This window comes from Coturnix japonica, chromosome 24 (assembly GCF_001577835.2).
Source record: "Coturnix japonica isolate 7356 chromosome 24, Coturnix japonica 2.1, whole genome shotgun sequence".
Lineage (NCBI taxonomy): Eukaryota > Metazoa > Chordata > Aves > Galliformes > Phasianidae > Coturnix > Coturnix japonica.
Window position 1 is genome coordinate 231,608 of NC_029539.1, and position 20,612 is coordinate 252,219.

The 20,612-nt window shown below is 60.6% G+C and overlaps 6 protein-coding genes across 12 annotated transcripts; 2 read left to right on the top strand and 4 right to left on the bottom strand.

The window, feature by feature from the left end:
- Positions 1 to 2,452: 2,452 nt before the first annotated feature.
- SPA17 (sperm autoantigenic protein 17) lies at positions 2,453 to 3,767 on the bottom strand. Its single transcript, XM_015884179.2, is given in 5 exon segments — positions 2,453 to 2,677; positions 2,680 to 2,767; positions 2,946 to 3,013; positions 3,132 to 3,290; positions 3,663 to 3,767. Coding segments are annotated over 4 exon segments (408 nt in total). The 5' UTR covers positions 3,286 to 3,290; positions 3,663 to 3,767; the 3' UTR covers positions 2,453 to 2,579.
- Positions 3,768 to 3,862: 95 nt separating this feature from the next.
- PANX3 (pannexin 3) lies at positions 3,863 to 7,837 on the bottom strand. Of its 3 annotated transcripts, none has more exons than XM_015884175.2 (5): positions 6,501 to 7,837; positions 5,945 to 6,087; positions 5,565 to 5,779; positions 4,797 to 5,440; positions 3,863 to 3,964 (listed from the first exon to the last, which is right to left on the bottom strand). In XM_015884175.2, the coding sequence occupies exons 1-5, from the start codon at positions 6,679 to 6,681 to the stop codon at positions 3,918 to 3,920; spliced, it is 1,230 nt and encodes a 409-aa protein (XP_015739661.1). In that variant the 5' UTR covers positions 6,682 to 7,837; the 3' UTR covers positions 3,863 to 3,917. The 3 variants fall into 3 exon arrangements, with proteins under 3 accessions (XP_015739661.1, XP_015739662.1, XP_015739660.1); XM_015884176.2 differs by having other exon boundaries at positions 3,863 to 4,587; positions 4,793 to 5,440; XM_015884174.2 differs by having other exon boundaries at positions 3,863 to 5,440.
- A 9-nt stretch (positions 7,838 to 7,846) lies between these two features.
- On the bottom strand, positions 7,847 to 10,348 carry RPUSD4 (RNA pseudouridine synthase D4). The gene is made up of 6 exons (XM_015884177.2): positions 10,021 to 10,348; positions 9,729 to 9,930; positions 9,143 to 9,236; positions 8,915 to 9,065; positions 8,542 to 8,639; positions 7,847 to 8,381 (listed from the first exon to the last, which is right to left on the bottom strand). The coding sequence occupies exons 1-6, from the start codon at positions 10,310 to 10,312 to the stop codon at positions 8,184 to 8,186; spliced, it is 1,035 nt and encodes a 344-aa protein (XP_015739663.1). The 5' UTR covers positions 10,313 to 10,348; the 3' UTR covers positions 7,847 to 8,183.
- A 506-nt stretch (positions 10,349 to 10,854) lies between these two features.
- On the bottom strand, positions 10,855 to 15,654 carry PUS3 (pseudouridine synthase 3). 2 transcript variants are annotated; one of them, XM_015884173.1, is made up of 5 exons: positions 15,564 to 15,654; positions 13,332 to 13,746; positions 12,175 to 12,743; positions 11,695 to 11,885; positions 10,935 to 11,167 (listed from the first exon to the last, which is right to left on the bottom strand). In XM_015884173.1, exons 2-5 carry the CDS (start codon positions 13,713 to 13,715, stop codon positions 10,935 to 10,937), a joined length of 1,377 nt encoding a protein of 458 aa, XP_015739659.1. In that variant the 5' UTR covers positions 13,716 to 13,746; positions 15,564 to 15,654. The 2 variants fall into 2 exon arrangements, with proteins under 2 accessions (XP_015739657.1, XP_015739659.1); XM_015884171.1 differs by lacking the exon at positions 15,564 to 15,654 and having other exon boundaries at positions 10,855 to 11,167; positions 13,332 to 14,672.
- HYLS1 (HYLS1 centriolar and ciliogenesis associated) lies at positions 14,673 to 15,548 on the top strand. The gene has a single exon (XM_015884178.1). The coding sequence runs from the start codon at positions 14,696 to 14,698 to the stop codon at positions 15,434 to 15,436; it is 741 nt and encodes a 246-aa protein (XP_015739664.1). The 5' UTR covers positions 14,673 to 14,695; the 3' UTR covers positions 15,437 to 15,548.
- Positions 15,655 to 16,103: 449 nt separating the features above from the next.
- On the top strand, positions 16,104 to 20,599 carry VSIG10L2 (V-set and immunoglobulin domain containing 10 like 2). Of its 4 annotated transcripts, XM_015884049.1 has the most exons (12): positions 16,104 to 16,620; positions 16,695 to 17,042; positions 17,418 to 17,702; positions 17,777 to 18,052; positions 18,178 to 18,465; positions 18,553 to 18,813; positions 18,898 to 19,191; positions 19,262 to 19,564; positions 19,867 to 19,989; positions 20,064 to 20,088; positions 20,166 to 20,281; positions 20,358 to 20,599. In XM_015884049.1, exons 1-12 carry the CDS (start codon positions 16,566 to 16,568, stop codon positions 20,438 to 20,440), a joined length of 2,457 nt encoding a protein of 818 aa, XP_015739535.1. In that variant the 5' UTR covers positions 16,104 to 16,565; the 3' UTR covers positions 20,441 to 20,599. The 4 variants fall into 4 exon arrangements, 3 of the variants coding, with proteins under 3 accessions (XP_015739535.1, XP_015739533.1, XP_015739534.1); XM_015884047.1 differs by having other exon boundaries at positions 18,553 to 19,191; XR_001559454.1 differs by lacking the exons at positions 20,166 to 20,281; positions 20,358 to 20,599 and having other exon boundaries at positions 18,553 to 19,191; positions 19,262 to 19,989.
- Positions 20,600 to 20,612: the final 13 nt, after the last annotated feature.

Below are 20,612 nucleotides of genomic sequence, written 5' to 3' on the forward strand. Positions count from 1 at the left end.
GATGATGCGACTTTTGGGGTGATGTGAGTTTTCGGGGTGATGCTGAGCCCTCGGGGTGGGGGCTGCACCCCCAGCTGCGTTTGTGCAGGAGTGGAGGGAACCCCCCGCAGCAGCTCTGACCTACTTAGAGCTGGGCCCCAAAGGAGCGTGTGGATGAGGATGGTGAGGGGGGCTGCTCACGGTGGTCGCACTGGCAGCACCGTCCCACCCCCAACTTTGGGGTGTTTACAAGCAAAACGCTCAAACCGAGACCCCTTTGGCTGTGTGTGCTGTGACACCCCCCGGGTCACACCGTCACCAGGGGCCGCAGGGACCCCCAGAGCAGCTCAGGGGGTCGCAGCCGCAGCCCCCCGCATCGCCCACCTCCCGCGCCTCCAATCCGGGTTTGGGGTTGCTAAGCAACAACACAACTCGCCTGTGGGCTCCGCACAGCGATGCCGGCTCTGACCAGCCCCCAAAACTCGCCGTGTCCCCCCAGAGCCCCGTGGGGATGGATGGTGCCCTGTGCAGGCTGCCCGCAGGGCTGGACCCACCACCCACCCAAAGCTTTTGTTGCAGCAACTTTCCCATTGCCGTCAGCTGGCGTCACTGGTGTCCCTGTCACCATCACGGTGGTCAGCACCTCTGTCCCGCTGTCAGCACTGTCCCTGTTCCTGTCTCTGTCACAGTTCCCTGTTGTTACTCGCCCTGCTGCATCTTTATCACTGTTCCCATCACCACCACGACCCCCATCTCCACCGCCGTCCCCATCCCTGTTCTCAGCATCGCTGCCTGTTTCACCATTCCTGTCTCCATCCCCTTCAGAGTCTTGTTCCCATCCCAGCCTCAACACCATCATTACCTGCCTCCATCACTGTCCTTGCCCCATCATTGCTCCTGTCTATCCCTCTCTGTCCCCATCCCTTTCACTGTTCCTATCATCATCTCTGATCCCATTCCTAACACTTTTTATCCCTGTCCCCATCCTCTCTCATCCCCCTCCCCATCCCTGTCCTCCTCACCATCCCTGTACCCCTCACTGCCCCTCCTAATCTCCATATCCACCCCTTTCCCCATCCCTTGTCACCATCCTTGCTCCCTTTCCCATCGCTGCCCCTCTTCTCTCCCTGTCTATCAGTCCCTGTCCACATCTCCATCTCTCCATCCCACCCCTAAGAGGGGTTGGGGGGTTCATCCTCAGCCGCCTCCAGTCGCAAGCACTCGCAGGTTGCAGGGCTGAGCATCCCTCGAATCCCCGCGAGCTGCCGCTCTCCCAAGCGGAGCCAGTTTCAAGTCCCTGCAAATGCCACCTCTTCCCACCAGCGTGGGGAAAAAATAGCTGCGCTCTCAGCACCGATCTGCTCCAAGCTTCCAGACAAAGGCTGCACCGCTCAGCCGGTGTTTTCAGATGGAAACCAATCCCCTTCTCTTTTTAGAGCCGCCGGGTTGATCGCTGGCTCCTGGCAAGGCAAGAGGAGGCATTTCTGGGGAGCTCAGCAGAGCCAGGTGATGGGTGCACGAGGGGACGGCTCCAGCAAGAACCTGCAATGGGAAACCTCAAAAACTGCTGTGCAAAACGGCCATCCCACCACCTGCCAGACCTGTAAAACCCCCCAGCGTAAGGAATGTGGGGAGTGTTTTGGCTCTGGACCCTCAGCACCAGCTCCATCCGCAGCTCCCAGTCCTGGCAGAGTCACCGATCGCCACGAATCCCGCAGGCTGCGGAGGAGGGATGCAAAATGCCAGAACATTTCTAATCATTAGCAGCATGTTGAGCCCGCGCCAGCCTCTGCCTTCTTCTCCCTGTGCTGTTACTCGCAATGAGGGCACCCCAAAAACCAACCGCCCTGTGTAATGCTTTCCAGGCACTCACAAACCCCTCAGCATCACCCCGGGATGCAGAATAACACACACCCCATGGGATGGAAATGGGTGTCAAGGCCCAATTGGGGACACGCCATCACAACACGGCGTTGGCACAAACCCTTTGGGGAGCGGGGCTGGCAGCCGGCGAGGCAGAACAGGGTCAGGGCGCAGTGGTTGGCAGCCGCCCTGCGCGGGGTCCCCGCCAGCTGTCCCCATCACATCCCTCCTTCCTGTTTTTCTCAGCCTGCACATGGCAGCTCCCAACAACACAGTGCTGCACCCTGCGAGGTGAGACCGGGGGGGCTGCGGGTCCTTCCCTCCATCACCCATCCAGGAGGACCCGCACAGACCCCCATGTTGCTGCATCTCGGCCATGGGGGGGGGGGCAATGTCACATCCCTCCTTCTCACAGGGACGATATTACATTCTGACAAGCTCCAGGGATGCAGGGGCCTAAATATAGAGCACTAAACACCATCTCCAGGCACACGCCTTGACGGAGCTTTTCTCCCCTCTCTCGGTCGTGCTGGAAGGGCACGGCTCCTAACATTGAGCTTTTAGGGGAGAAACCTCAGGTGAGAGCTGCTAATAACAGCAGGGACCTGGGGATAGTGCTATTGCAGGCATTTTATTAACTTCTCATTATGCGGGCGCCTCGGCGCAGTGTGGGAGCTCATTTTCCGCCCTGAGAGAAGAGAAATGTAGGTTTCTCAGTCGTGGCTCCTCGTTTTGGGTCAGGATGTTTCCAAATGGAGGACGAGGCGCCCGCTCGGGCCGCGTCCTGCCGGGGCTGTCCCGGTTACAGGCAGTCCCGGGGGTCCGACGCTGGGCGGGGGGGGTCCGAGTGGGCTCTGCGCACCCCCCGCAGGTCCTTCCTCGTGCTGTAGCCCCGGAACGCAGCCTGGATTTTTGTCGCCGCTTCCTGCGAGGGCAGAAAAGCAGCAGCCGGGGCTTTGTCAGCAGGGCAGGAGATGCTTTAACACCCCACGGCTGGACACCGAGTGACCCAGGGGGGCGTGGGGGGACCCATAGGGCTGATGGAGCGCAGCCCTGCGCTGAGACAGCTCCGCTGTGGGCACAGGGCAGCCCGCAGCGCTCACCTGCTGCTCCATCACCGCCCCGCTCGGCGGTACCTCGTTCTGCCCCGTCCTTCGTGCAGCGGAGTTACCTGGGGAGGAAGCACAGGCTGAGACCGTGCGGGCAGGGAGACCCCCGGGATGGGACACGGGGGTCCCGGGGGGGCTCATACACACACACGGGGCAGGGTGATGGCGGGGCGCACTCACGCTCCCTCTCCGCCAGCAGCGCCTGGAAGTAGCGGGTGATGAAGCCCAGCACGTCGTCGGGCTGCGCCCGCAGCACCTCGCGGGCCATGGCGTACAAAATCTCCTCGAAGCCGCTGGGCAGCCGCAGGGAGGTGCGGGGGTCGGGGAACGACATGGCGCCTGGGGTGGACACGGCGGGACTCGAACCCGCGGCCACGAGGCGGGAGGAGCTCCGCCAGGGGGCGCTGCCGGCACCACGCGGTGAGAGCAAAGAGCAGCACGGGGGGGGCGGGGAGAGGGGCGGGCAGGGGGCGAGCAGGGGGCGGGCAGGGGGCGGGCAGGGGGGCGGGCAGGGGGCTGTGTGCGGCTGGGGAGGGTCCGCTCTCCGCTGTCCGTTCCGTGTAGCACCGCTGCGGCCGCGGGTCTCCTGGCAACAGCCCCGCCCCCCGCTGTGACCCTGGCCCCGCCCCCCGGTCCCCCCGTCCCGCAGCTCTAAACCCATCCCGACCCATCCCGCCCCGCATCCATCCCGCACAGCTCCCCCCTTCCCACCTGCTGCTCCAACAGGGCAGAGCGGGGCTCCCTCCTCCCCCCCCGAGGAAGCAGCGCTGCCCAGCAACGCTCCCACGCGGACGGTGCCGCTCCGGCAACAGCAACGTTCGCCTCCGTGTTCGGTTGGGTGGTTGGGAGGATTCAACCCGGCACACGGGAACAGCCCCAAACACACACAGCCCCGTTACAGCCAGCACCACTCGTGTAACAAAAGCACTTTAATGAGCACAGCCAGCGCTGCATCCCAGCAGGGGCTCAGGAATCGGGGGCAGCATCGTCCTTGTCTTCCACTTCCTTCATTTCTGGATGGAGTTGGGGAAGAAGAGATGATTATTTGGGCCTCAGAACCAGCCCAACCAACCCAGCATCCCGGGCTCTTCTGTGCCAGCTACAGCCCCAGAGCTGGCGGTGCTGGCCCTGCAGTTGCCATGCCAACGAGGATGCTAAATACAGCTCAATCTTTCCTTCTTTCCATATTTATTCGGTTTAAAACCACAGACCACAGCCTGCATGTTCAGGGCGAGGAAAGGAGTGCAGACATTCTGGCTCCTACCCTGCCAGGATGAGCTGTCTTGCAGAGCCCAGAAAACACAGCGAGCAGCTTGAGGAGACAGCAAAGAAGTGCCCCCAGCTCCCCAGAAATCCAACATGTGAGAGAGCAAGTGTTGGTGCCCTGGGTGCGGCCCAGCCCCCACTGTCACAGCAACAGAACATCACACCAGCACCCCAGAACTGAGTCTGCCCCAGCCATGGGTAGGATGGGCTGGGGATGAGAAATGAGGACAATCCCCAGCCCCACAATTAGCCCCGAGTTTGGGTTTGAGCCTTCAGCTCTGCAACCTTCTCAGCAGAACTGTTCCTATAGCAACTCCTGCCCACGCATGGGCTCGTGGCAGCATCACGGCCCTGGCTGCCAGCACAGACCCTGGGCATAGAATGGAGATGGAGCCACTGTCCCCCTCAGTGACCCTGAGCAGCGCCCCGCTCCTTGCCCCAAAAGCTTAAAGGTCTTGGCAAGGGGTTAAGGCCAGAGCAGACAGATTGTGCCTCACCCCCACGGTGGAGTGCAACAATTTGGGCGCTGAAAAGACAGCAAAGAGGTCATCTCCACCCCAGAAACACCAAGGAACCTACCTATGGCCTCGCCATTGGCCGGGGGCACACAAGCCTGGTGTTTGGGCTTGGTGGCCTCCAGCCCAGCCAGCAGCGTCATGAAGTCAACAACGGTATCAATGTCCTGCTTCTCAGCAGCAGCCTCCCGCAAGGCGCTGACGGCATTGAGGCGGCTGAAGGACGTCAGCTCCGAGATGTTGGCCCGGAGGAAGAGGAGGATGACATTGAGGTCGTTGATGGGGCAGGTGAGCATCTTGCGACTGAGAAGGTCAAAAGCGGGCAACATCTCATAGACAGAGAGCAGCCCCTTGTCCCACTGACAGAGCTGCAGGGCACTGAAGATGACGACAGGCATAAGGAGGACATACACACCACCAACTGTGAGGCTGATGAGCTGGAAGATAGAGAAGAAGACCAGCTTGCAGGGTATGAGCTGGGGAACATGAGGCTCAGCCTGGAGCAGCCCTGTTTTGATGGAGCAGCTGAACTCATCCTGGAAGAAGATGTTGAGGTGGAGGAAGACCAGGTAGAGGCAAGTTGCAGCCAAGAACAAGAGCAGGAGGAGGTTCCTCAGGAGGTAGATGATGACCAGGGAGTGAGAGTGCTGCTTGCAGGCAAGGTAGCGCTCCAGCAATGGGAACTCAAAGTACCTCTCCCGGCGAGCCCTGGAGACAGAGCAGCGAGTTGGAGCCACCCCATTGCTCACCAAAGTCACAGTGAGTGAGGAGGTGACCCAAAGGCAGAGTGTGGAGGGGCTATGACTGGGTGCCCCCCACCACGCTGTCTCACCTCTCGTACTCCTCCCAGAACTGCTCCGAATCATCGCTCTCCTGCTGGACCTTCCTCATGTGCTGCACCAGGCGCACAGAGCGGTTGTAGGACTTGTCCAGCTCATCGATGATGAAGAGAAGGTCAGAGTGGAGGGTGGGGGCAGCTGCGTAACGCCACAGCAGGTAGGGCAGGTACATGAGCACCGCCACCACCAGCAGTGAGTACGGGAACACCTGAGGGAGACCAGCTCTAGGTCAGGGATCTCCAGGAGAGGGATTTTAGGAGGGATGAGGTACACAGCACTTTGTCCTTCAGGATCTGCCCCCACCAACACGATGGCAGGAGCTGGTAGCACCCTGTCATCGAGTTAGTGGCCCCATACCAACCCACCACTGTACCTTGAGAACCCAAAGGGACTTGGTGACAGCACGTCCCTCAGCATCGAAGCCGTGGTGGAGGAGTGAATCCCAGCAAGCTGTGTCAGCATAGGCAGATTGCTTCCCCGTGAAGTTGGAGGGTGAGAAACAGCTGATCTGTGAGCCTGAAGGAGGAGGGGGGCTGAGCAGGCAGGACAAGGCTCTTTGTAGTTATCTGTCCCCAGCGGAGACCTCAAAACCCCACTGACACCTCCCCCCAAAACAACCCTGCCTTTGAGATAGAAGCACTATAGGGTGCTGTGAGCAGAACTGCAGGGGCAGCAGGTGAGGGGGCATAGCAACACTCAGAGGGCAAGGGCTACCAGCAAGCAATTAGAAAAACAGTAATAAATCAATAAAAGCTATCAAAATCAATTAAAATACAACCAGTAATCCCAAGATAGAAAACTTAAAGCCCCCTAAAATGGGATTTCTAGGCTATAATGTCATGCCAGTGAAAACATCAGGCTTTTACAGTATTCACCACCCCAAGCCTGACCCAGCAAAGCGTGTGATACAAACAGTCCCCACAACTCACCAGCAGAGAACTCCCTGGCGAAGGCCAATGAGACAAGGAAGAGGGGCAGCCCCACGGCGACGAACTTCAGCACACGGTCACTCGGCAGCTCCAGCCTCAAGCCCTTGGCACGGGAGCTGCTGGGGTCTGGGAGGAGGGCATCTGAAAGCATGTACTCGGCAGCCGTGTGCGACAGGGACATCTTTCTCTCCAGGAAGGGCTATACCACAGCGAAATGGAGTCCAGTGCTGCTGCCTGGGGGTCCTGGTGCTGTCTGAGGTGCAACCAGCGCGGAGAGAGGCTTTGTATGGCTGGAAGCATTGCATGCCAAGTGCTACCAAGCAGGCAGCTGTAAATGACAGCTTAGACAGTGTGTTAAATCAACTGATAATTACAGGGAAGCCTTTCACTGGCAAGAATGCAAATAACATGCCCCAAAATAGAAAAAAAAACCACCCTTGTAGTCACAGCACCATGGCCAAGGCAGCATTCCTGCCCAGCCACCATGGATCCCAGCATGGGCCAGATCCCCGTGGTTTTAGTCTCCTCTGTCATAAACAGATGTATTTCCAGCAACATGTTCACGGGGCGTGGGGTTTCTGAACTATTTTTGCTTTCTGTAACAAGCGAGGATGGGGCATCACCCTAACCAAAAGCTCTAGCCAGGTACAGAGTGGCCTCACAGGGTACAAAGAGCCCCCCCCTTCCAGCACTCCTGAGTGCCAGGGCTGCTGGAGAAGCTGCTGCTCCGCAGCTCCCAAGCCTTGGGGACAGGACAAGTGGCACCAGAGGCTGAGAAGACATCAGTGATTGCACTGTTAGGTGTACATCAGCTGTGGTTCCCTGCATACCAGCTTTACAATCTCCCCTTGTTCCCCCCCCCCCCTTCCCCTCTAATCCAGCTCCAGGAGAGCACAGCTGGGACAACGCAGTGAGATCCAATGGGACTGAGATACAAGTATTGGGATCTAGAAAAAAGCAATATGAAAATCAGAAGGAGTCGGTGAGATGGAACAGAGGACAGAAAAGCTCCCAACTCTGGCAGTACTGCCCAGGAAGCCAACAGCCAAAGCCGGAGGAGCCCAAGGCTGCTCAGCCAAGCTGAGGGGAGTCCCTGCCATGCTGTGGCTCTGTGCAGCCTCTCAACACAGCCAGAACTCACAGCTGCTGCCAAATTTCACTGTTACTGTGTCGGCTTTTTCTTTTTTCCAGACAAAGGCAGGCTCCAAATCTGAGTGCCAGGATGTAAGATAGTACAGAAGAGCTGAGCCAATGAAGCTCTGAACATACTGGCTTTACACTCAGAGGTGCTCTAACCCACCCAGGCACTGAGGTCCACCTGCCCTGACACAGAGAGCCACACAACCTTCACCTTTGCAGAAGCTGGGTTCTTTATTGGACAAGTTCAGAGCACAGAATAATCAATGCCCAGTTTCCACCCAGCCTCATCAGTATAAACAAGAGGCTCGAGTGCACCCACTATGCTTTCTGCTCCAGATCAGGTATGGACAGTGGACAAGAAGTGCACAGAGGTTAAGCCAACAACTCCACTACCCAGAAGGTGAGGTGTCTCCCAAGCAGCAGAGCACAAACCTCATCACACCACTTGCCATGAGTGAAACACCACTGCAGCAAGACGGACCCAGCACTGTTGTGCTAGAAGTACAGAGATGCAAAGGATCAGTCCTGTTGACAAGCCTCATCCTATTCCTTATCAATGTCCAGCTCCAGCTTCCTTAGCGTCCTGTGGAAGAAGCTGGGTGGCTCACATACAAGGTCTATCTGTTTGCTCCCATTGGTGCCCAGTGGCAGGGAGAGGCGGTAGGCATGGAGGTGCAGAGGGAGGTGGCGAGACTTGCTCTGCTGCAGCTTCAGCCTCTTCAGAGTGATTTCAGGAAGTTTCTGTGTTGAGGACAGAGTGGTGTGAGGACAGTGGTGTGAGGACAGCCCTAAACCCAATTCCATAACCCCATGTCAGCAGCCTGGTCTCAGAATCCCAGCATGCGCCACCAAGCAGCTGGTCCCTTCTCTGCCCTGCTCCATAGCACAGTATCTGACTTACCTGCGGTGCCAGCTTGCTCCAGTGTGAATATTTATGATCCCCCAGGATGGGGCATCCCAATCCATAGGCCAGGTGAACCCGGAGCTGGTGCTTCACTCCTGAGATGAGGAGGGAAAAAGGAGAAACATCACATCTGTCACACTGGGCATCAAGGCTACGCTCACTACCCACCCACCCCACTAAAAACCCTCATGTTGGGTAATCTTGTGCTGCGAGCTCTGGCAGCAAAACAGCACTGGTTCCCAGAGCCTTGGCCATGTTCTACAGCTTGTTCCTCCCTCCAGGACTGCTCCTGGCTGCACACTAAACACAGCCAAGGTGATCGAGTAGCTGTGTGGCTGGCACAGCACAGGAACACCCGGCTAAGCCTCACCTGTGATGGGCTGGAGCTCCAGCAGAGAGCAGGCAGATGAGGTGGCCAGAACACGATACTGAGTCACTGCGCTCTCAGCACTGCGGTTCTTGCGGATTTTCACCACCTTTCCATCCTCAGGAGACACGCGGTAGTTTGGGGCCAGCGTCATCTGAACCACAGCAAGAGGATGAGCCCACGGGAAGGGGAGAAAAGCCCCAGGCTGCAGCTGAGCGGATAATTGCTCACCTTGTAATGAGGCTGGTGGCTCTGCACCTCCCTCTCCACCATGGGGATTTCCACGATGCCCTCAGCAGGGTCTGGGTTTCCCACACAAATTGCCCTGCAAAGGAAAAGCAAAGATCTGCATGATGCTGCTACAGCCCTTCACACACCCAGCAGGATAGAAACCCTCCCTTACCCCTCACTCTTCTCCCCAGGAGAAACCCCTTTAACAAGATACTCAAGCATTCATCATCACACAGACAGTGAGATCGAGTGTACTCTCATCAAATGCGCTAATGACATCAAGCTGAGTGGAGCAGTTGGTTCAAGGTCAGGTTAGATGGGGCCCTGGGCAACCTGATCTGGTGGATGTGAACCCTACCTGTTATCTGTAACGTCCCTTCTGACCTAAATCAGTCTAAGATTCTATGATCAAACACCCACAGCTTCCGAGGGCCCCACGTCCCCGTATCTGCACACTGGTGACTCTGCTGCTTATCAGAGACACTTCTGGAGCTGCAGACAGGCTGATCTAACGGCTGGTAGCCCTGCTTAGGGCAGAGGAGCTGGAGCTCAGTGACCTTTAATGTCCCTGCCATGACGTTCCTACCAGTAGATCTTCTCCACCTGGCGTGTTTTGAAGAGCAGCCGGATCCTGTCGGCCGCGTCCCTGCTCCGCGCCAGCACCATCAGCCCCGTGGTCTCCTTGTCCAGCCGGTGGCAGAGCTGCAGCGGCTCCGCCCTCGTGTCCCGCAGCATCTTGGCCATGATGGGCAGCACGTCAGCGATGCAGTTCTTCACCCCGGGGCCACCTGCAACACCCAGACGAGCACTCACACCCCTGACACAGACACAATATTAACTCGTTTAGCCCCCATAAGGATGTGATGGTGCCCGCTCACCGTGCACGGGCAGCCCGTAGGGTTTATTGAGCACCACCATCTCGCTGTCCCGGTGCACGGCCCGCTGCAGCAGCGCCTTGGCCAGCACGTTGTGGTGCACCCGCTGCAGCGCCAGCAGCTGCCGGGCCCGGCCCCGCTCTGCACAAACCCGCTGCTGCTCCTTGTCCTTATTGTCCTTCCCGTCCCGCTCCGCCCTCACTCTTTCCGCCAGCTCCTGTGCCCGCACCGCCGCCATCGCCCTCCGCCCCAGCGCCTCGCCCCGCCGCCATAACCGAGCACTGAGCGCCGCCATGTTGCCGGCCCGCTGCGCCCCGCCCCTTCCGCCCGACGAGCGACTGCACCGTCCGCCATTAGGAGACGGCGAGGCCGCCCTTCAGCGCAAGCACCCAATGGGAAGGGCGGAGGAGATGAGTGACGGCAGGGCTGGCCTATAGGAAACGGCAACGCCCCGCCCCGGCGTTCGAAGGGGAGCAGCGGTTGGGAACCGGTAACGGCCGCGGGGTGAGGAGCGAGCAGCGGAGGGACGGGGCGGTGTGATACGGCCCGGTATGGTGTGATACGGTGTGATACGGTGTGATACGGTGTGATACGGTGTGATACGGTGTGATACGGTGTGATACGGATGGACAGGGGGGTCTGGAGTACAGACGTGCTGGGCAGCGGCTGAGGGAGCGGGGCTCGTCCATCCCGGAGGCGGCGGCTCGGCGCAGCCCTCATTGCTCTATAACGCCCCGATGGGGCTGTGCTGAGGCCGGCACAGGCCGCAAACAGCCCGGGGCACACACTGCCATGGGGGATCAGAGCAGGCCCAGGTCCCCATAACAGCAGCGATCCTTAAAGCCAACAGATTTATAAAAACCACAATGGAAAATGTATTTAAAGCCCGAATTGCACCTATAGCAATATTTGCTCCTTCAGGAGCTGCCCCCCGGCCGCTCCCCTGTACGCAGCCGCTTTGCTGCCCGCTCGGCCCGGCCCCGGCCCCTGCGCAGGCTCAGCTGGATGCGGGACTCCAGCCCCTCGCACCGCGGTCGCTCCAGCAGCGGTTTGTAGGTCCGGGCACGGCCACCCTCCATCAAACTGCCGGCCTGGCTGAGCACCGGGGGCTGCAGGGAACCCCAGGGCACGGGGACGGCGTCTGCTGGGTCTGTAAGGAGAAATAACACAGTGTTGTCCTGGAATCAGCTGGCAATCGGTCACCTGTGCTGCTCTGTACTGGGGCCAGCCCTGTTTAATATCTTTACTGATGATCTGGACAAGGGGATTGAGTGCACCCTCACTAAGTTTCCAGATGACACCAATTTAGGAGGGAGGAAGTGTCAGTCTGGGTGTCTAAAGGCCCTACAGAGGGATCTGGGCAGGCTGCTTGATGCCAATGGTACAAGCTTCAACAAGATCGAGTGCTGGGCTCGGGTTGGAGATTAGGAAAACTTTCTTTGCAGGAGTAGTGAGATATTGGAACAGGTTGCACAGGGATGTGGTGGAGTCAGCAGCCCTGAAGGTGTTCAGGAGATGTGGCACAAAGGGACACGATTAGTGGGCATGGAAGGGATGGGCTGATGGTTGGACTTGATGATCCTGAGAGGTCTTTTCCAACCTTAACGATTCTATGAACAACACATTCAACAATGCTTTAATTACCTGCTTGTTTGGAATAATTCTGCCATCTCTCACCTTTCCCTGCAGCCACGGGAGCAGCATCCAGGCCTTGTAACATGCTGTGCAGCACTTGAGTCTTGATGGCGTAGCTGGCCCAGAGCTGCTGCAGGTGGGTAACGTTGAACTCCTGCACTTCCCTGTCATAATGCCACTGGATGTTCTCAAACTCACAGTCATACAGGACCAGGGGGAACTCCACAGCCATGCTAGGAAAAAGGAGAGCAGGCATTACAAACTGATGGCGAGGTGTTGGAGACATGCTAGAGAAGGGCTGTGATAGAAAAGGGTCACAGCATTAATGTGACAGCACCACAGCCTGCCCATTCTGCTCATAACAATGCTGCCTTTCACAAAAATGCTTTTCTGAGTTAATTTTTACCACATAGCAAGGGCTAAAACCATCAGTAGCTTGTTCAGGAGCACAGCAACAAGAACATCAGATCCTTGTGGCTATCTCAAGGAGATGCCAGCAGTTTGCTTTCTTGCTGCCCATACCTGTACTGTGGTTTTCGAGGGTTCTTCTCCACATCCAGCAGCTCATCGATGATCTCTGGGCCCTCCATCCTTTGCCCAATCAGGAAGAGGATGGCCATCATGCAGCGCACTTGGTGGTAGAGGAATGCCTGCCCCGTCACCTCAAACTGGCACAGTCGGAACGGGTCCCTCGGGTCCCCTTCATCTCCCCCATCCACCCACGTCACCTGGGCGCTGAGAATTGTTCTCTGGAAGTTGATGACACCATTGGCCACGTCCATCTTGCAAAGGTTACGGAAGTCATGTGTCCCCACGTAGCGCTGGGCAGCAGCGTGCATGAGGGCCACGTCCAGGTCTGCACAGGGGAAGAAGTAGCGGTAGGTTCTCTTGAGGCAGCTGAACCGGGCACTGAAGTCTGGCTCCACGGGGGCCCAGGCCAGCACACGGATGTCAGGTGGGAGCACCCTGTTCAGAATGTGGGTGTAGCGGATCTCCTCCTCAGATTTACTGCTTCTTCCCTCTGAGTCACCCGTGGAACCATTGAGTTTCTTTTCCTCCGAGAGGTTAGAGCGAAGATCTAGGGAAATCACCTGCAAAATTGAGAAAACTAGGATTAGGTGGTGGATGGGCGGACTCGGTGTGTGAAGCCAAGTCTTCCTACACCTCTGCCTTGCATTTGAAATGAATTCAGGATCTCCTACAGAGGAAGGGATCTTAATTCGGTTTCTTACCACTCCTTCCTGTGGGTAAAACTGCAAGTGCCTCTGCTGAGCTTCCTAGCAGATGCTATGGATTCCTTTAATAAAACAGAAGAAGTTGCAAACTGCCTACATAGCATGGGCTCTAAATGGCTGCAGTCTGCAAGATACACATGTGCCTTTTTTTTTTTAACTGAACTTCAAAACTTGAACCCATTAACAGCCCAACAGGAGCTGTGGTGTGGAAACAAGTGAATTAACACTGCAAGTCTGTGCAAGCAAAGGTGGCGCACGCCTTTACTTCTTGTGCTTCGCTTCATGAACTAGAGCAAGTGAGTGATGCAGGCTAACAAACAAACTAACAAACTCAGCCTGCAGTGTCACAGTGAGCACTTGGCTTGTTGTCACTGACCAGAAACCCCACAAGATCTCCATCCTGAGTTCTACCACCCACAGTGGAACCCAGAAATCCATCCTGACCTGTCCAAAGGCGCTGACTCCTTTGTCTGTCCGCCCACAGCGGTGATAGTTGGAGGTCTGCCTGTCATCTACCAGCCGTGTCTTCTTCAGGGCTTCAAACAGCTTCTCTTCAATCGTGTTGCTGGTGTTCTCCTGGCTGGCAAAGCCTTGGTACCCCCAGCCAAGGTAGGCGATCCTCAGTGCGACGTGCCTGCGGCCGTGGGCACTGAAATCAAACGGCCGCTGCTGCTTCTTGGATTTCCTGGAGGTCGGAGGGGTGTCCTTCGCTGCAGTGCCCTCCCTGCCCTCTGACAGCTTCTCCTGCAGCTGCTTCACCTGCTCCTCCAGGTCCTGCACCCTCCTCAGGAGCTGTTCTCGATCTGTGGCCCAGCTCCCGTTGGCCATCGTGAGTTGGTGGCTGGCAGCTCCTCCAGGCCTGCAAAGAAAGGAGGAAATCTGTGTTTCTACCTGTTTCTGCCTTAGCAGCATTGTTATCTGCACAGTAATTCTTTGGCTCCTTTTAATCGCTCAGCGTGCCCAGAAGCACACAGTAACTGTCAAGGGGGCTTGGCTGGGGTGATACACTTTGGTTCAAGGCTACAAATCTCTCTGGTGCTTTTAATCAGGCTTCTCCCTCCAGCCACCGCTGTCACACTCAGCTCTGGCAGCCCAGCACGGCGGCAGCTCATTCCCACATTTCCTGTGCAAAGCTGTCATGGAGCGGTTCCCATTCTCGCAGTGCTCAGCCAGCATCAACACTTCAGACAGCCTGCTAACAGCTCCCAGTCAGCCCGCAGCACCATCTGCTCCATGTTTCGTAATGGCATCGCTGCCACACGATTCAAACTTGCATTTCTAAACCCATTTAGTGGCATAAAGATAGCCCCAAACCTGCAACCTTCAGTGGAACAGTGTCCACGTCCCTTTTGCAGCCAGTCCTCCTGCCTTGCCTCAGTCCCACAGCTCAGCCTGCAGCTTTGCCTTCAGGCTGTGAGAGCCAGTCTCTAAACAAACATTTTTTCCTTATCTATGGAAATAAAACCACTCCTTGATGTCTCTAGGTTTAATCACAGCCAGGTTCTGTGTTTTGCAGAACATATTGGTTTGCCCAAGGCTTATAGTCACAGTGAACTGAGTCTGCCCTGCACTTGTCCATCATTCCATTGAACCTTTATATGCACTGCAATGCAATTTACACGCAGTGTAATGTACAAAGTGATCTACGGGCTTCTCCCTTGTTTGCTGGAGGCTGAATCAGCCCCCACGAGAATGACAAGTGTCAGGGTGGTGAATTGAGCCTCTCAGAGCCCCCTGAGCCCATTGAACGCACTGCAAGGCATTAACCACGTTTGTTCTTGCAGGTTCTGTCCGGCCCAGCACAAACCATGGACGGGCTGGGAGCAGCCGGGCACGTGTGTGCTGCGCTGAGTGATGAGGAGCTGGAAGGAGGCAGTGAGATCCATGGGGCAGACGGGGCAGCAGGGCCCAGCGCTGTGCTGTGCTGCTCCGAGGGCTCCAGGAGCCGGGTGATGAAGCGGAAGGTGCTGAGGCACAGACCCGACGGGGGGGTCGAGGTGTGCGACGAGTCGCTGAGCAGCGTGTTGCAGACCATGGCCACGTGGAGGCTGACGCAGCAGGTGCTGGGCGCGGCTGACCCGTGTGACGGCGACACGGGGCTCGGCGGCTTCTACCGGCCGGACCCTCCGCCCCGACTCCAACGCGCCACGCGGGACTCGCCCCCGCTCCTGCTGCGGGTGCTGCAGAACCGCAGCCCTTTGTCGTCGCCCAGCGCAGCCCCGGCCCCGCAGCCCAAGTCGTTCATCCCGCCCCGGCTGGACGCGCTGCTCCAGAGCCGCCACAAAACGGACCGTGTGGCCAAATACCTGCAGTACAAACGGGACTGGGAGCGGTTCCCGGTGCCGGGCCAGGCCCCGCGCCACGAGCTGCGCTGCTGCGTGCGGTGCCGGCTGGGCCCCGAGCTGCACAACCCGCCCGGGAGAGCAGCGCGGTACCGGCCCAACGGGTACACGGCGCCCAGCGACAAGAAGCGCGCGGCGCTCACGTGGGGCGTCAGGTGCGACCTGGCCAGCGGCATCGTGCCCCGGAAGAGCACGTCCCTGCTGTGACACCGGAACCGGTAACGGGCCGGAGCTCCGCATTGAGACAGAGGGGTGAGGGGCGGAACCACTTAATAGAGCGTGCACCAAGAGCCGTGTTAATAAAGCCGAACCGAACCGCCCCGGGTCCCGATACCTGCGCCGCTTCCGCCGCCGCCAGTTCCGGTACCGGGGCTGCTGCCCCGGAAGTGCCCGCGCCGCCCCGCCCCGTCATGAATATTAATGATATTGAATATTCACGAGCTGATTAATATTCATAACTATCACCTCGAAAGCTGCGATTCCAGCCCCGTTCAGACCCAGCCTCGGATTTAAAGTCCCTCCGGCCCGTTTCCCTCTCTTAGGCCGCGCTGTGTCCGGTGCCTCGTGCAGCGCCGGTTCCGTCCCAAAAATGCCGTTATTTGCCCCATTCCATCCCATTATTTGCCCCATCCCATCCCATTATTTGCCCCCTCCCATCGCACACCTCCCGCCGTGCCGCCAGGGGTCGCTGTGTTCCGTCCCATCGCCCATTGCCGCCTGTATCACTGCGCCATATAACGCTGCCCCGTGGGGTCCCTATATCTCTATGGGGTCCCTATATCTCTATGGGGTCCCTATATCTCCCTATGGGGTCCCTATATCTCTATGGGGTCTCCATGTATCTCTATGGGGTCTCTATGTATCTCTATGGGGTCGTACCGCAGCCGCCCCGTGGGCTGAGCCCCACTCACCCCCTCCCGTCCCGCACCCCGCCCCGCCGCAGGGCAGCCCGGTCCCCGCGGGCATTGCGTTACCGCCGCCCCCATCAATGTTTCATGGCCGCAGCAGATGAAATATCAAACCCCGCTCCGTGTCTGCGGCGTGTCCACATCCCGCTATGGACACGAGTGGGGCCGGGGCTGGATTTACCCCCCGTGCGGACAGAGCCGGGTGGGGTCGATCCGCCGTCGGTCCGTCCCGGCGGTGACACGGACGGCGGCGGCTCCGCTCGTGTCATGAGCGCGTCCGTCCTGGTGCCGGGCAGGGCGCGGCCAGATTGCAGCGGCGTCGGGTTTCTGCTGCCATGCATTAATTATTGAGCACTAATCAGGGCCAAGCCGGGAACCACGACGGGAGGTCGGGCTGGGAGCGCGGCGCTGCTCGGGGGGCTCCCGGCATGTGGCGCTGGGGGGTCCCCTGGCCGCTCTGGCTGCTGCCGCTGGTGGCGGCGGGTGAGTCCGGGGGTCCCGCACGGCGGGGACGGTCGGAGCCGTCGAGCCGCGGCCGACGCAGCATCGCCCGGCAGGACAAGCGCTGGACGCCGGCACCGCAGCGTACGAGGAGCGGACGGTGACGGGGATTCGGGGCCGCGCGGTGGAGCTGAGCTGCGGGTCGGCGGCCCCGGCCGTGGTGTTCTGGAGCTTCACGGCCCTGGGCAGCGCGGGGCCGCCGCGGGCCGTGGCCGTGGGGTCGGGAGCGGAGGCGGCGGTGGCTCCCGGAGCGGGAGCTCTGGGCCGGGTGACGCTGCGCAACGGCACGTTGGAGCTGCGGGAGCTGCGGGGCAACGCCGCAGGGAGGTTCCTGTGCCAGGGGCTGTTCCCGGAGTGGGGGCGGCTCCGCGTGGGATACGCCGCCGTGATGCTGCGTGTGCTGGGTAAGGGGTCCCCAATGAGCCCCGCGATGCTCCCACAACAGCCCGCACTGCGCTGGGTGCGGCCGGGCCATGGGGAGCCCCGCTGCGCAATGACGTGCCCCGTTAGGAGACACAGCGCTGCACTCACCGATAGAGCAGCCCCCAGACCGACCCCATTGCCCTGCCCACCCCACACAGCAGCTCAGTAGCCGCCCTCCCCTGGCCAACCTGGCATCCTGTTAGCCAACATGTGGGCTCACTGCCCCATAGACATCAATGCTAGTGAGCCCAGTACCCACAGCCTGCCGGAACTGGAAGGGGGGATGCAGGAGCTCAGGGAAGGATGGGGGCAAAGGGCTGGTGGCTGTGGGGACCCTCACGGCCCCGTACCCGCAGTGCCCGTCTCCAAACCCTTCGTGCGACTGACGGCAGCGGCGGCAGCGGAGGGGACAGAGGTGGCCCTGACGTGCACCGTGCGGGAGGGGACGGCGCCGCTCGGCTTCTCCTGGCAGCACCGGGAGCCCCACGGCCGGCTCCTGGCTGCCCCCGTGGGGATGGGGGGCTCCGGGGCCGAGCTGCTCCTGGCACCCGCCAACCGCAGCCACGCGGGCTGGTACAGCTGCACGGCCCGCAACGAGGTCAACAACCGCACCAGTGAACCCGTCTACCTCGACATCGTCTGTGAGTGCCCCGGGGCACTCAGATGGGGGGGAAGCAGCGATGTCCCACAGCTCAAGGGCTCCGTGTCCCCGCAGACGGTCCCGACGAGCCGGCCATCAGCGTGGAGCCCTTCTCCCCGGAGCAGGGCAGCTTTTCTGCTGGCGAGAGGGAGGACGTGGTGCTGAGCTGCCTGGCGCCCTCCAACCCCCCCAGCCGCTACATCTGGCTGCACAACGGCTCCCAGGTGCACATTGGGCAGACCTTTGTCATGTCGGCCATTGCCCGGGGCCAGGCGGGCACCTACACCTGCCTGGCGGAGAACACCCACCTCCAAACCCGCACCCAGGCCACCATCGTCCTCACCGTGTACTGTAAGTACCGCGGCCCCGGCCCGGCCTGGTGACAGCACGGTGCCCGGTGAGGATGGGGGCGGGAGGGGCAGGTTGGGGTGCTGGCACGGAGGGGACCCTGCGGTGACAGCCCCGTCCCCGCACAGATCCACCGGCCGGCAGCCCCAGCTGCTCCGCTCTGCCCAGCGCTGACCTGCGGGACGTGGCGCTGCGGTGCCGCTGGGTGGGCGGATTCCCTGCAGCCCGGCTGCGCTGGGTGGGCCCCGGGGAGGAGGAGCAGGAGCTGGAGGAGGATGAAGAGGGGGCGGCGGGGCCCAGCTTTTCCATGGCCACCAGCATCGTGCCAGGGGCAGCCACGAGGAACGGCAGCTCCTTCACCTGCGTGGCCACGCACCCAGCGCTGCGGGAGGGGGCTGCGTGCAGGACCACTCTGTGTGAGTGCACATCTACCCCCGAACTCACACGTACTTAAGTTGCTTTCCTCACCCTGTTACCCTTCAATCCACGTGCTGTGGCTGCAGGGATCCCGGCAGGCGGCCCCACGTGCGCGGCTGCGGCCACCAAGCGTGACGAATTCGTGATGCTGCGGTGCCGCTGGGAGGGGGGCGAACCGCCGGCCACGCTGCGCTGGTGGGACGGGCAGGGCCGGGCGCTGGGCACCCCCACAACATCAACCACCGTCCTGGTGCTGAGCACCGAGACCCAACTGCGGGGACGGGACTTCGTGTGCGTGGCCGCGCACCCGCTGCGAGCCGCCAGCACCGAGTGTCGCCTCCGGCTGGGTAAGGGGGGAACAGCCCCGTGTGCCGCCCCCGCTATCGCTGTGCCTCGTTGGGATGCCGGCATCAATCCCCCTCCCCGCGCAGACGTCCCCGAGCTGGAGGTGGAGCGCAGCGAGGTGGCGGTGCTGGAGGGCGGCGAGGCTCGGCTGGCGTGTCGGCACCGCGGCGGTACCGAGCTGGGCGCCGAGCTGGGCTGGTTCGACCCGCAGCAGCGCGAGGTGCCGGGAAGCAGCACAAAGTACCGGCTGGAGCGCGGCGGGGCGTGGGCCAACCTCACGGTGCGCGACGCCGAGTGGCCGCGGGACGGCGGCTCGTACCGCTGCTCCGCCGCCAACAGCGTGGGCACCAACAGCCTCCGCGTCCAGCTCCGCGTGGAACGTGAGTCCCGGGGCGGCGGCGCGATCCCCGCGGTGCTTCGTGCCGCCCCACGCGGCGCCGTGTCCCGCAGGGTACCCGGCCCCTCCCAACGTCACCATCAGCAAGTTGCGGTACACGCGGGCGCGCACCGAGGTGCGGCTGCAGTGGCGGACACAGGGCGCGGGGAACCTGACCGGCTTCGTGGTGCAGCGGCGGCCGGCCAAGAAACCGCAGCGCCGCACGGGCGGCACCTGGGAAACGGCGGCGGGAGACATCGAGCCGAGCTCCCGAGACCGGCGCCTGGGGGGGCTCGACCCCCGCGTGGTTTATGCGTTCCGAGTCCTGGCCGTCAACCACCGCACGGCCGGGCACCCCTCCGAGGTGCAGACGCCAGGTGAAGTGGGCACGGGGCGGCACGCCGTGCTCCGATGGCATCCCGGGTGGTGCCAGGCAGCGGTAGGGGCTACAGAACAGCCCGGGGCTGAATGTCTGATGGCAGAGCTGGGGGTGAGCGGAGAAAGGCAGAGCTGCGCCCCAGCGGCAGCAGCCAGCTGTAGGCTTCAGAGCAAACAAGCGCAGGTTCCCACCCTTCTCCTCCGTCTGTGCCGGCGATGCCCGGTGCTGCCCTCGCTCCTTTCTGCCCCATCCCGGCTGCTCCTCACCTCCCCCGTCCCAACCTGCGCTGCTTTCTTCCAGCTGAGCCGCCCTTCGAGGCGCTGCCGGCCGTGATGGGGGCAGCAGTGCTGGGGATGCTGGTGGCCGCCTCCATGTCTCTGCTGGCTGTGTACCTCATTGCTCGCCACCGGGACCGCCTGCCACGTGAGTGCCGGGGGGGCTCGGCAGGGTGGTAAAACCCCAACGCCCCCGTCTGGTGTCTGTCTGTCCGTCCATAGGGCTGCACGAGCTGCTGTTCCGCATGTGAGTGCCCCAACCCTCACCATGCACCCAGCCCTGTCCTGCATCTTGTCGCTCATCTGAGAGCCCAATGCCCCCAGGGCTGGCCCCGATGCCCCACAGCTTGCCGAGGATGTCAATGTGGCCGTGAGCATAGAGGACGGAGAAGGACAGGGACAGGAGGAGCCGGGTGGCCCCAGCACAGCAGCCATGGAAGGTAGAGTGTGGGCAGAGCCACCAGCACAGTGGTACAGGGTGGTGCCACTGAGGTTCTCCATCCCGTCCCATTGCAGAAGAGCCACGTTCAGCCCCACCAGGTGACCCTGCGGATGATGCACCGGTGGATGTGACCATCACAGGGACGGCCCTGCCCTGAGCCTGGCACAGCCCTGGGACACCCCTCCTCACTGCTGCTGTTCCTGGGGGACGAGAACTGGGATGTGGTAACAGCACCCCCAGAACAGCCCCATCCTCCTGCACTGTGCTGTACCCCACCGCTTCCTTTGCCTCAATAAAGGCTGCAAGAGAGCACAGGGACCCTGCAGATG